General features: G+C 36.3%; 1 protein-coding gene across 1 annotated transcript; it reads left to right on the forward strand.

Moving 5' to 3' along the window:
• The first annotated feature begins 1,132 nt into the window (after positions 1-1,132).
• Positions 1,133-12,773, forward strand: LOC110634176 (uncharacterized). Its single transcript, XM_021783112.2, has 23 exons — positions 1,133-1,411; positions 1,528-1,587; positions 1,690-2,316; positions 3,206-3,456; positions 3,600-3,671; positions 3,768-3,902; positions 4,072-4,190; positions 4,267-4,578; positions 4,989-5,076; positions 5,155-5,260; positions 5,341-5,451; positions 6,072-6,235; positions 6,489-6,609; positions 6,838-7,062; positions 7,148-7,338; positions 8,988-9,155; positions 9,252-9,357; positions 10,179-10,316; positions 10,563-10,724; positions 10,798-10,998; positions 11,673-11,867; positions 11,958-12,029; positions 12,256-12,773. Exons 2-23 carry the CDS (start codon positions 1,540-1,542, stop codon positions 12,406-12,408), a joined length of 3,765 nt encoding a protein of 1,254 aa, XP_021638804.2. The 5' UTR covers positions 1,133-1,411; positions 1,528-1,539; the 3' UTR covers positions 12,409-12,773.
• The last annotated feature ends 66 nt before the right edge of the window (positions 12,774-12,839 follow it).

Genomic DNA, 12,839 nt, shown 5'->3' on the forward strand with positions numbered 1-12,839 from the left:
CATATGACATGATTCACTGCCATTTCTTATGCAACCTATATACCAAGCCTTGGCGGGCCCAGATAAAGCAGAAGTACCCAATGATACCAAGATTTGAAAATATCTTTTGCATCGGTAGAATGAATGTTCAAAAAAAAAAAAATTCAAATTAAAGCTTATATTCTCCTATTATTTAAACAGGAATAATTGGCTCAGTCACAGCTGGGTCTTTAATAAAATTACTCTATAATCTAAGTTCACATGTGTCAATCATTGACCAACTCCTCTTCAAGTACGGCAATTTTGAATCTATCCATCCCAATCTCAAATTTCTAAATCCTAATCACCAATGCCAACGTCAAAAAATTAGTCAAGGCTTCTCAATTGTTGTGATCTGACCCCTCGTTGGTGCCTCGGTTGGCAATGGGCATTTTGGGTAGTTTAGCCGCAGCAAACAGAACACAACCAAAGAACCGACGAACTAACACGGCACACACTGCAAAAAACAAAGTATGGGTGTAGTGGGACCCATCACACCATGTGAGTGATTCCTCAGTGGAAAATTATATGCATAGCGGGAAAATAGAGCAAACTTGTCCCCACTTACAACGTTCGACTGTTTAATATTTAAAAAAAAAAAAAACGGAGTTCCTATGCCACGTCATTCCACCCGTTACTTTTTCACGACGTGAGCTTTATTATCGGCTTGATTTACAGAGTTCTTGTTGGCAATCCGAGTTCTAGTCTACAGTCTTTATTTTCTAGTAAGAACAAAGAGTATTCTTTTTATAATTTTTTTTTATAATTTTTTCACAAATTAAATTCATTTAATATTGAAGAATTTTTTTAAATATATCTCTAATTTTCTAAAATAATTTAAAATTATTAATTTTAAAATTCTAACTTTCAAAAAACTTTTTAAAATATATTTTTTAATTATAGTTTGAATAATAATAAATCATCATTAATTTCTAAGAATTTATTTAACATTATTATTGATTTTATCTGTTTAATTAAAAATTAAATTTAATATACCGTAAATAAAACTTAAATAATATTTTAAAAAATATATGTCTAAATTGTATTAAAAAAAAAAGCAAAACGGTGGGTGACCCTTCAGTGAGAAATAAAAACAATGTTAAAGCATAAAGAGAGTTGATCAAACCAAAATTAAGATTAAAAAAAATGCCAAAGTCCTCATTTTTGCGAAGACGAAATCTTTCCGTCTCTTGCGGTCTCTCTGTGAGCTGAGCCTGAGCTGAATCAAACCAGCAAAGAAAGCTTTTGAAGTAAGCAAAACTTTTTCTCCTTTCTCAAATCTCGCACCACTTTCAACTTCTCTAATCTCCTCTCAACTCTCAAGACACACTCTCCCTCTTCTACTGCAGAACTTTTATTTAGATCCTGTAGCTGTGAAAGCTTGGATTCTTATGTGAGTATACCTTTGTTTTCCTCTAGATTTTGCAGTTCTTTCCTTGGCATTGTCTCTGTATTTTTGTTTTATGAAACTGAGATTTGTGTCTCTGTCTCTGTATCTCTGTATGTAAGGTGAAGAGCACAATGTTCACTGAAGGACTCGATTCCAACGCCGTTCGATGGGTTCGAGAGGTAATATTCATAAAATTTTCAATTATTCACTTTCTAATTTTACTTTACTCTGATTTAATTGCTGTTTTATTTACTAAAATTACTCGTTTTTCTTGTTTTCAGAACCAGAAGGAAGCTACTCTCTCTCGTTCCAGTTTAAGGCCTAGAATTGGTCCCATAACTAACGTTAGAGCAGGCAGTCGCGGATTTGGCTTGCCTCCACCTTCCAAATTCAGAAGCGGACACCTACCTTCTACTGCAATTCCGGTGTCCAGAACCATTCCTGGCGATATCGGTGATAGCCGATCCGCTTCTGATAATGACATAACCACCGAGTCCGATGAAGATGATGTTTATGGCGGACGGTATTCCCTCGATTCCTCTCCTCGAGACGAAAGAATCCCCAATTCCACTGCTATTGGGCAAAGATATGGAAATGCCGAGCTAAGAGGCGCGCGTTATGCTACTGATTATGTGTACTCCGATGTTAGTTCGTCAATGGAGACTCTGGCGGGGAGAGGTGGTAGTGTGGCCGAGAGGGTAGTTAGAGGGAACGGGAGGTATGAGGTTGGAAGGAATGGTTACACTGAGGATGATTATGAGTCGTCGGATTCGGCTGCTAGCTCCGAATTTTCTACCACGCAAGCTGGGAGTGTTAGTAGTGCTTTGCCTAGGAGTAGGCTGCGTGTTTCTGAGGGATATGCTTCGAGCGTGCCTTCTTTGGCTAATGTTGAACGCAATGCACGAAAGGTTTGTTTTAATTTAATTGAACTGTAGTTTAGAATTTGAAATGCTTGCTTGTATCTTTGTGATTGGTTGTGCTTAGAGGTGAGGAATTGGTTTCTTATACTATTGTATTCTTGATATTGATTTTGTTAATTATCATACTTTTACGTTGGTTAAATTATTGGAGAAGCTGGCACAAAAATTTTGGCATATAGTGAACAACCTTTTGTATTGCTCGTTCAAGATTGATTAATATCATGGAAATCAATGTAGTTGGAGCTATTTGCCTATGCTTCCTCATTTTTTGTTCCTTTGGTCATTTCAGATGGCATGTGTACATTTAATGTCTTAGTTTCCACAACCACTCTAAATTACTACTTGTTGATATCTGCAGGTTGAGCTACTGAAAGTTTTCCTTGACTGAGCCAATAGTCTGAGCATAACAGTTATTCATATTCTTCATTATAAAGTCACTGTTAATTCCTGGGAATTGGAGGGAAAAACACAAATATAGTTAATATGGATAATCTTACTAGTATCATAGGATTTTTTTTTTTTTGGCATTCTTAGCGAACTCTTTAGGGGTCGAGGCAGGGGATAAGGGCCTCCTTTATGAATAGTTCCAAATAAGTAACAGCCCAAAAGCATTTTATCCTCTTATGTCATAGCAAAATGTCTAACCATCTTATCTTATCTGATTATCAATATTTTTCTGTTGATTCTCTTATTGCTTTAAACATGCTATAAGGAGGAAATTTCCTCTTGATAATAATCACTTGGAAATATTAATTTCTTGCTGTATAAATTGAAGTGCGATGAGTGACTACTATATTCATGATCTTGGTTTTTCCTGGTTTAGGATTTGATATTCTCGAGTTGCAGTTTTTTCTCAACAACTTAGTTTGTCTTACAGGATTTGAATTCCAGAAACCTCCAGAATGTGAAATTTTCTTATGATGATGATGTTCCCAGTGCACCTCCATTTTGTGGTTCTGGTCAGGAAATTAAAGAAAGTGCTGAACTAGCATCTGGAGTGCATAAGACCGCAGGCATTACAGATCCATGTGGTTTTCCTACCAATGATGACAAAAATGAAATCAAACCTACTTCTGGAGCTGAACCAAAGGAAAGTTTTGGAAATGAGAATCCTGATCAGTTTGTAAGGTTTGCAAAACTTTTCTAGGGGCTTGTTTTGGCAGACATTTTATGCTGATACTCTTTTTTTGGAAGGCATGTTATTGACATTTCACGTAAGTGGAAAATTAAGTGTAGTATATTAGAATTGATGAGCCCATCATTTTTTGCAGAACAACTGCTGGTGCAGAAGCTGCTGTGCCTTCTGGTTCAAACCCAGCTCGGCTGCCAACATTTCATGCCAGGTATTTGTTATTAACACCATGATTGTAGATGAAGTTAAAGCCAAGAATGTCATTACCATGTTAATTAAATTGCTGATGTCTTTTAAATAAAATCAGTGCATTAGGGCCATGGCATGCTGTGATTGCTTATGATGGATGTGTGCGGCTTTGTCTTCATGCTTGGGCAAGGGGATGCATGGAAGCTCCAATGTTCTTAGAAAATGAATGTGCTTTGCTGCGGGAGGCATTTGGGTGAGATCATCATTTTTTTTCTTTTCTTTTCCCCTTGTTCTTTCAATGAATTATCATTGTCAATTAAGTTTTCTAGGAACAGTGTTATGCATGGTAAATTTTAGAACATCTGTTATTGTTTTAATTTGCTGTTTTTACTAACTCCAGCTTCCATTTTCTTGATCTTCAGTGTGCAGAATGTGCTTTTGCAATCAGAGGAGGAACTACTGGCAAAGCGCTCTTCTGAGCTTGTTAATGAGGGGGCTGCTCCAAAACCTAAGAAAATCATTGGAAAGATGAAGGTGCAAGGTGAATATTATCTCAGCTTTGATACTAACCATTGAGCACCTGTAATGAGTTATCCTAATATCTCATTACTGTGCAGTGCGTAAAGTGAAAACTGTTCTTGACCCTCCTACTGGCTGTAGTATGTCATCTCTGACTCTTAGAGTTCCAAATCTAAAACTCGAATCTGTCCGATATCGTTTCTCTAAGTTGCAGTCGACACTTTCTACTGCTTGGCAAGCTTTTCGAAAAATTCATGTTGCACCTCGCATGCCTGCAAACGGCTCCTTTTCCCGTCAAAGCTTGGCATATGTGCATGCTAGCACTCGGTATATAAAACAAGTGTCTGGACTTCTGAAAATTGGTGTGACAAGTCTACGTAACAGTTCCTCATCATATGAAGTTGTGCAAGGTATGCAAAGTTGCAACTCCATGATTTATGGTGGAAATTTTTCATGTCCATTGTCGTATATCTACTCAATTGGGTCATTGAATTGGAGTTAGTTACTACTTTTGACTTTGGCTGGTTGTTCCTGGCCAGATGAGATATCCTAGCAAGAATATTGTTTTTCTTTAACTGCAAAAAAGTGCTTGTCTTTCCCATGTTACTGTGAGTACCTACTGATGCCATTAGGAACCATCTAATATAATCTCCAATAGTATAATAACCTTCTGAAGTGCTTACTCAGATATTGACTGGTAAATTTTAGGTAGTTTCATTCCTTTAATGGCATAAATAACTGAGCCTGTTGGTAGCTTATCACCAACCTTGTTATGTGCAATATCCTTTTTAACCTCTTTTTCTGTCACAAATGTCATCAGAAACATACTCATGCTTGTTAAGACTGAAAAGTTCAGCAGAAGAAGATGCCATCCGGATGCAGCCTGGATCTGGTGAAACCCATGTGTTGTAAGCACCATTCTCTAATGCTCTCAGTTTTAGTTGTTTATTTCCATCTGCTTGAGAAAGTTATTGATGACTCTACAGCTTTCCAGATAGTCTAGGGGATGATCTAATTGTTGAAGTCCAAGATTCCAAGGGGAAATATTATGGCCGTGTCCTTGCTCAAGTTGCAACTATTGCTGATGACCCTGTAATATTTCTAAGCTTTGAATAGAATCAGTTGGCAATAGTAGTTGTTTTGGCTTTGACTCATATCAAAATTGGATACAGGTTGATAAGCTACGATGGTGGTCAATATATCGAGAGCCAGAGCATGAGCTTGTGGGCAAACTACAGCTCTACATTAATTACTCTACAAGTTCAGATGACAGTAATCTCAAGGTGACCTACTCTTGGTGCCTTTTTTGGTCTCATCTTTATCTAAAAGTTCACTTTAAACTGCTGTCTCATGATTGAACCAGAGTTGGATTCTTCTGAAATTAAATACTAGCAAAACTGGGTCTTTGCAGTTAATCATTTATCAAAGTTCATCATAATTTTGATGGTCATGTCATGATGATTATGGACAAAACAACACTATCCAAAAGAGGAGTAAATTTGTATAAGTCTTAGATTGGGTTTATAGCCATTGGTTGTAAAAGCCAACTTAGCTAATTGTAATTTAGAGACACCAATAATAGTATTAAATACAACTCATCAAATTTGAGTCGTATTTTTCATTTCCAATTATGGAACAAACCATTTGGTTTAGAATTTCAGTGGCATATTTTGACTTTTATGGGCAAAAAATTCTATAAATGACAAGTTGGTGGATTTGGGTGCATTTCAAAACTAGTCTTGTCTTACTCCACTTGTAAAAGATACATGGTACTTTTCCCTCAGAGTAGTCAGATGCAAGTTGACCAGTGATTGGGCTTGGAAATTTAATTCTCTTTTCACATCTTGGATTCCTGGTTAATGAAATAATAATATGATATTGATTATTGTTTCTTTTATTCTAGTGTGGGTCCGTAGCTGAAACCGTCGCATATGACCTCGTTCTAGAAATTGCTATGAAAGTTCAACATTTTCAGCAAAGGAATTTATTGCTTTATGGTTCCTGGAAATGGCTTCTTACTGAATTTGCTTCATATTATGGGGTTTCTGATGTCTATACCAAGCTGAGGTAATGGAACTTATTCTGCATTTATGTTTAATGTGTTTCAACTCAATTCAAATGTATATAGCATTAGTTTCATTCCATTGTGCACTTTCTACATCAATATTTCCCATCTAATATTTTTTCCACGAGAATTTTGAAAATGGCGAAAGGATGAAAAAGAGACTGAAAAGCTTAGGATTTTTGTAACAGCTGCTAATTTCTGTTCTTTGGTCATTCTCTTGTTGCAATGGTGGCTTCTAAAGCGTGATATTGACAGGTATCTTTCCTATATAATGGATGTTGCTACGCCCACAGCTGACTGCCTGACCTTGGTATATGATTTATTAATGCCTGTGATTATGAAAGGCCATAGCAAGAGCACGTTAAGTCATCAAGAGGTAAATTTCAGAATTTCAGATTTATGCATATTACATACATTCACCATTTTCTTTGTCAATCTTCATTACTTAACTGCTTTTTTTGGATGTTCAATCATTGACTAGACTTTGTTTCCTCATCTTTTGAGCTGTTTTCATGTTATTTCACATGATTTATTTTATAGTTCTCCTGGTTGCTGCTTATTTCTCCTTTAACTCAATGTGCATAATTGCTGGCCATTTCACTAGAACCGACTTTTGGGAGAAATCAAGGATCAGATTGAACAGATTCTTTCTCTAGCATTTGAGAACTACAAGTCTCTTGATGAATCCTCGTTTTCGGGTATTATGGATGTTTTCAAGCCAGCAACTGGGTTTGCAGCAGCTGCACTGGAACCTGCTGTGAAGCTATATACTCTTCTTCATGACATTTTGTCTCCTGAAGCACAAACAAATTTAACCCATTATTTTCAGGTACAAAATGTCGAAATTCTCACTATATAACCTTGTTTTGAATTTGCCATATCTTTGTATCGCTTAAAGATAGTGTCTCCTCCAGGCTGCTGCTAAAAAAAGATCAAGAAGGCACTTGACTGAGACAGATGAGTTTGTTTCCAACAACAATGAAGCTACTTTGATGGATTCTGTTGCAATGTCCACAGCTTACCAGAAGATGACTAACCTTTGTTTGAATATTAAAAATGAAATTTTTACTGACATTGAAATCCACAACCAACACATACTTCCTAGGTACGACTAATTTTCTTAATGTCAAATGGCATATAGCAAACATGCTCGAAAATGGATCTTTGCATTTTTGAATCTTGATATTCGCTAGAAGACTTCATCTCTTTTTTAATTTTTTTTTTCCTTCTTCTTCCAAATGCTGTTACAAAGTAATTGAATTGTATTGCAAAATATGATTACATTATTGATACATGATAAACATATGTATTGGATGGTATAAATTAACCTGCAGGTTTTCTAGTTCAGCAACAAATAGCATAAATTACCTATAGTTTTAAAATAAGTTTTGGAACCTTGACTATATGAAATGGAGCCGATTTTTTATCCTCTATATGAAAATGCGTGCAGTGTCATTTTGTTGGTTTACTCTGAGAATGTTAATTAGTTGTCTGAAGTAGTTGAATCATTCATGTCTTTTGAATCAAAAAATGGCTGAGCAGTTTGGCATCATGTATCTGATATTGTGTACTATCCAATTTTAAGAACATAATCTGTCTGGATCTCAACTTCCAATATATCTTCTCACATGGTAAGATTCCTTTTTTATGTAGAGCATGTAATCCTGGGCGGCATAAGATGGGAAAACTTTCATCGAAATTGTAATTTTCTGATGTTTTGGAATGTACAAGAACATGACTTCTTTTTTGTATTTTGATAAAGTACAGGTGCCACAAGTGGTTACCCCCTTGTTAATGGCACCCTTGATACTTAATCGTGTATTTGATTTCCTTGGAATATCACTTGGGGAATGAGTCCCACGTCAACAGTTTACAAGGAAATTAAATGATATATAAGTGTTGGCAAACAAAACCAAAATGGCTTAAGTCATTTTAGCAATGGGAAGTCCAGTTTCAAGCCCAATTCAGCATGTAGTCTGCAATTTGATATTCACACTCCTAGGTCCATAATTCTCAACATGGTATTAGAGTAGTAAGGCCCAATGGTTGTAGATCTGGGACTCGAAAGCATGGTGAGTTGAGCCCCAGCAAGCTAGACTCATGAGTTGAGCCCTAGCGAGCTAGCCTGGGGTGGATCCATGAGCTAGCCCAGTGAACTAGACTTTGAGGACAGAGCCAAGAGGAGCCAGACTCAAATTAAATGGGCCACCCCATGCAATGGCAAGTGACAATTGAGCCTGTGAACCTGAGTTTAACCCAGTTGCACTTCAGAGGGAGTGCTGGAATATCACTTGTGGGAAGAAGTCTCACATTGGCAATGTACAAGGAAGTTAAAGGGTATATAAGTGTTGGCAAATTAAAACAAAATGGCTTAGGCCATTTTGGTGATGAGGAGTCTAGTTGTGAGCCCAATTCAGTGCGTATACTGCAGCCTGCCAATTTGATATTCACACTCCTAGGTCCATATAATTTTTAACAGATTTATGCTATTAGGACAACTTTCCTGTCAAACTTACTTCTCTAGTCATTGTCTGTCTACAATAGCACTGGAGCTTTGAGATGTCAAGTGAATGATGTTTTGTTGTTAACCTATTTTTCAGCCTATGCCGCTATTATTCTGTTTGTTCATCATTTGTGTATTTCTTCCCAATTTGTTATGAATATGTTGGTGTTTGCTTGATTTTTGGCCTGGTGTTTTCTATTATCTGTTGCCAGACATGCAAGATTCTGATGTTCAAGTTTCTTATCCTGCAGTTTTATAGACCTTCCAAATTTATCTTCATCCATATACAGCACAGAGCTTTGCAATAGATTGCGGGCTTTCCTGCTTGCATGGCCTCCATCTGGTCCTTCACCTCCTGTAGCAGAACTTGTTATTGCAACAGCTGATTTTCAGAAAGACCTTGCCAGCTGGAAAATTAGGTAGCTCTAGGCAACAGAGCTGTTTGATATTTCTTTATTAATATTGCTTCTGCTCATTTTACATAATCTTTCTTTTTTTTTTTTTCAATTTCTCAGTCCTGTGAAAGGTGGAGTTGATGCGAAAGAGTTATTCCATTTGTATATCATGCTATGGATTCAAGATAAGCGCCTTTCCTTGCTTGAGTCATGTAAACTAGACAAGGTACATTTGTAAGCAATAGCATTAACTTTTTATTGTTCAACCCCTGTATCTCTCTGTTTGACGGTCTAGAAAGAGTTTGCAATTTATAATTCAGTAACATTATATTTGTAACTCTTTCCTTTAATTTATTTGTTTCTTCACATTTGAATATTTAAATACTATACTCAACTTAACTCAACTCAATTAAGCTCAACTCAATTAAGCCTTTATCCTAAAAATTTGGGGTGGGCTATATGGATTTTTTTTCTCCATTCTAAACGATTTTAGGTTAAATCCTCGGAAATGTGTAATGCTTCTAGGTCATGTTATACTACTCTCCTTCAGGTCAGTTTAGGTCTTCCCCTTCTTTTCTTTCTATCATCTAACCTAATGTATTCTACTTGTGTAACTGGAGCCTCTGTATGTCTACGCTTCACATGACCAAACTACCTCAATCTCCTTTCTCTAAATTTATCCTCAATTGGCACCACTCCTACCTTTTCTCTAATACTCTCGTTACGGACTTTATCTAATCTAGTATGGCCACTTATCCACCTTAACATTCTCATTTCCGCAACTCTTATCTTAAACACATGCGAGTCCTTCAGTGCCCAACACTCACTACCATATAACATGGCCGGTCTTAATATCAATTTTTATTTTAAATATAAATAATTCTTAGAGAATTTCAGAGTTTGATTTGAATTTCTTGCTTTGCTTGGATCTCATTGGATGATGGTGATAAGTTACAAATCATTTTTCTGTTTAGTGGATTATATTTGAGTTTCGTTTGAGGAAGTATCTTCCTTTGGGAAAATCCTCTAAAAGTTATTTAATTGCAGGTAAAATGGTCAGGAGTCAGGACGCAACATTCTACTACTCCCTTTGTTGACGAGATGTATGATCGTCTTAGAGAGACTCTAGAAAATTATGAAGTCATCATTTGCCGATGGCCAGAATATATTTTTGTGCTAGAAAATGTATGCCTATACTAGTTCATTTTCCTTGAATTGAATTTTCTTATTTAAGCTTTTCTTATGTCAGAAATAAAAGTGGCTGAAGGTGTTAAATATTTTGCACAGTTAATTATTGAAACCCAAGTATATCAAAGACACTGCTCCCACAAGACTTCCTACATTAACCAGTCAGATTATTTTTTGATGAATTCTTGAACATAAAATGATACTTACTGCACTTTTTTTTATTGGCTGTGCCTCATCAAAAAGGCTATTGCTGATGTTGAGAAGGCCATTGTGGAAGCTTTGGACAAACAATATGCAGATGTGCTAGCACCATTGAAGGAGAATTTGACCCCTAAGAAATTTGGCTTCAAGTATGTCAAGAAGCTTACCCAACGATCTGTATCCTCATATACTATTCCTGATGAGGTGAGCTGTTTGAATGTTTGAATTCCTTAAAAAATGCTATATTCTTGTGGTTTTACATTTTGTTTCTCTGCAGCTTGGGATTCTGTTGAATTCAATGAAGAGGATGCTTGATGTCCTGCGTCCCAAGATAGAAATTCAGTTCAAGTCATGGGGTTCTTGCATACCTGATGGTGGAAACACTGCTCCGGGAGAGCGCCTTAGTGAAGTGACTGTGATGCTGAGAGCCAAGTTTAGAGGTTATCTGCAAGCTGTTGTAGAAAAACTAGCAGAGAATGTGAGTATAATTATGAAAACAATACAGTGCCTCTTTTATTTATTTATTTATTTTTTGTTTAACATAAGTTTCATAAATCAATAGATCAAGATTAAATATGCTCTTATTATTGTACCTACAGTATGTTTGGTTTGTACAGAATGAATTTGTCAGTAGATCATGTTGAGGAAATGTAAAGATAGAAGTCACTGGGGATAACTGAGGTGGAATATAGAATGGAAGTCAAGATTTGCTGGTGAAATTTTGAAACTTTCCTTTTCTGTTAAAAAAACATTCAAGAATAGTGCAAAGAGAGTGAAAAATAAGGCTAGATTTGAAGACTTGTATGTAAGAATGTTAATGTGTACATTCTCAAATTTGGGTGACTTTGATTTAGACAAGGGTGTAGGCTGGTGAGATTTAAACTACAAGTGATGCCTTCATGTTCCCTGTCATCTCTGAATTTTTTTGCAAATATGTCATCTCTGAATTTGATTTCCCTTGTTTTGCACTCATGCATGTGTTTATATTCGGATGCTACTACAGAATGTTCAAGGACTTGAATTATTACAGTTTTGCATTAATGTGATGCAATCCAGATTGTATTATTTTATGCAGATCACTTCATTTTTGGGAAAAATCAGGGTATATATTGATTTGATGTGTCTCTCATTTGCTTCTTTTGTTCCATGCAGACCAAGTTGCAAAATACTACAAAATTGAAAAAGATTCTCCAAGAATCAAAGGAATCTGTGGTAGAATCTGATATAAGAGTAAGAATGCAGCCACTGAAAGACCATCTGACAAACACAATTAATCACCTTCAATCTGTTTTTGAGACTCATGTTTTCATCGCAATCTGTCGAGGCTATTGGGACCGCATGGGGCAGGTAAGCATAGCGAGAATGGATCAATTTATAGATTGTAGTCTGAATGGAGTTGATTTTAATAAACCTAAGATCCTTCTTTTCCCGTCACAGGATGTTCTTAATTTCTTGGAGAACAGAAAAGAAAATAGGTCCTGGTACAAAGGATCTCAAATAGCAGTGTCTGTAAGTGTTTAGATAATTATTTCACTTAAATTAACAGAGCTGCAATTGCAGCAATGCCTTGGGGGCTACTGTGCCCAACTTCTTATGGCATTTGGATGTTCCATCATTGTGGCTTTATGTTTTTCTTTCTGTGAAGATCTTATATAGAACTTCAAAATCTTAAAATAGAAGTTGTTGACAATGCCTAGTAGTAGATGAAATTATATAACCTTGTGTCCATTTACAGGTCCTGGATGATACGTTTGCATCACAGATGCAGCAGCTGCTTGGGAATGCACTACAAGAGAAAGATCTTGAGCCACCTAGATCAATAATGGAAGTCCGTTCAATGCTTTGCAAGGATGCTCCCAATCACAAGGAGAACAGCTACTACTATTGAAAGTGGTCGTGTTTGCAGATACGAGTGGTACGAGGGCATGTGATTATATAAAGCAGGAGGTTGGTAAACATTTGGCCTTCTGCTAATCGTGTCCATCAGTGATACAGGTGCATGCAATTTTGAAGGGAGCAAGCGACTCGGTTGCTCTCTCAGATTCGCCAATCTGCCCTCCTTCAAGAAGCTAGTTTAGTTCTTATTTTTGGGCATAAAATATATAGAGAGCATTGGAACGTTGATTTTATACATATTTTGTAATCGCCACACAATGTATAGTGTGGCATTGAGCATAGCATTTAATGGCTTGTTCCGTTGGTCTTACATATGAAATTAAATGAATATATAAATTTTAAAATTTTTATTTTAAATGCATTTTTAAATTAATCAAATAAAATCTTATGGTTAAAATATTATTTCTGTGGAGGAGATCGTCT

Source organism: Hevea brasiliensis, chromosome 16 (genome assembly GCF_030052815.1).
Source record: "Hevea brasiliensis isolate MT/VB/25A 57/8 chromosome 16, ASM3005281v1, whole genome shotgun sequence".
NCBI classification, from domain to species: domain Eukaryota; kingdom Viridiplantae; phylum Streptophyta; class Magnoliopsida; order Malpighiales; family Euphorbiaceae; genus Hevea; species Hevea brasiliensis.

Bases quoted from the DNA above. Each gene is read 5' to 3' on its own strand.
- LOC110634176 (XM_021783112.2), top strand. From the start codon at position 1,540: ATGTTCACTGAAGGACTCGATTCCAACGCCGTTCGATGGGTTCGAGAG. The intron at 6,610-6,837 runs GTAAATTTCAGA...CCATTTCACTAG, and splicing joins GCACGTTAAGTCATCAAGAG to AACCGACTTTTGGGAGAAAT. The intron at 10,999-11,672 runs GTGAGTATAATT...TGTTCCATGCAG, and splicing joins TAGAAAAACTAGCAGAGAAT to ACCAAGTTGCAAAATACTAC.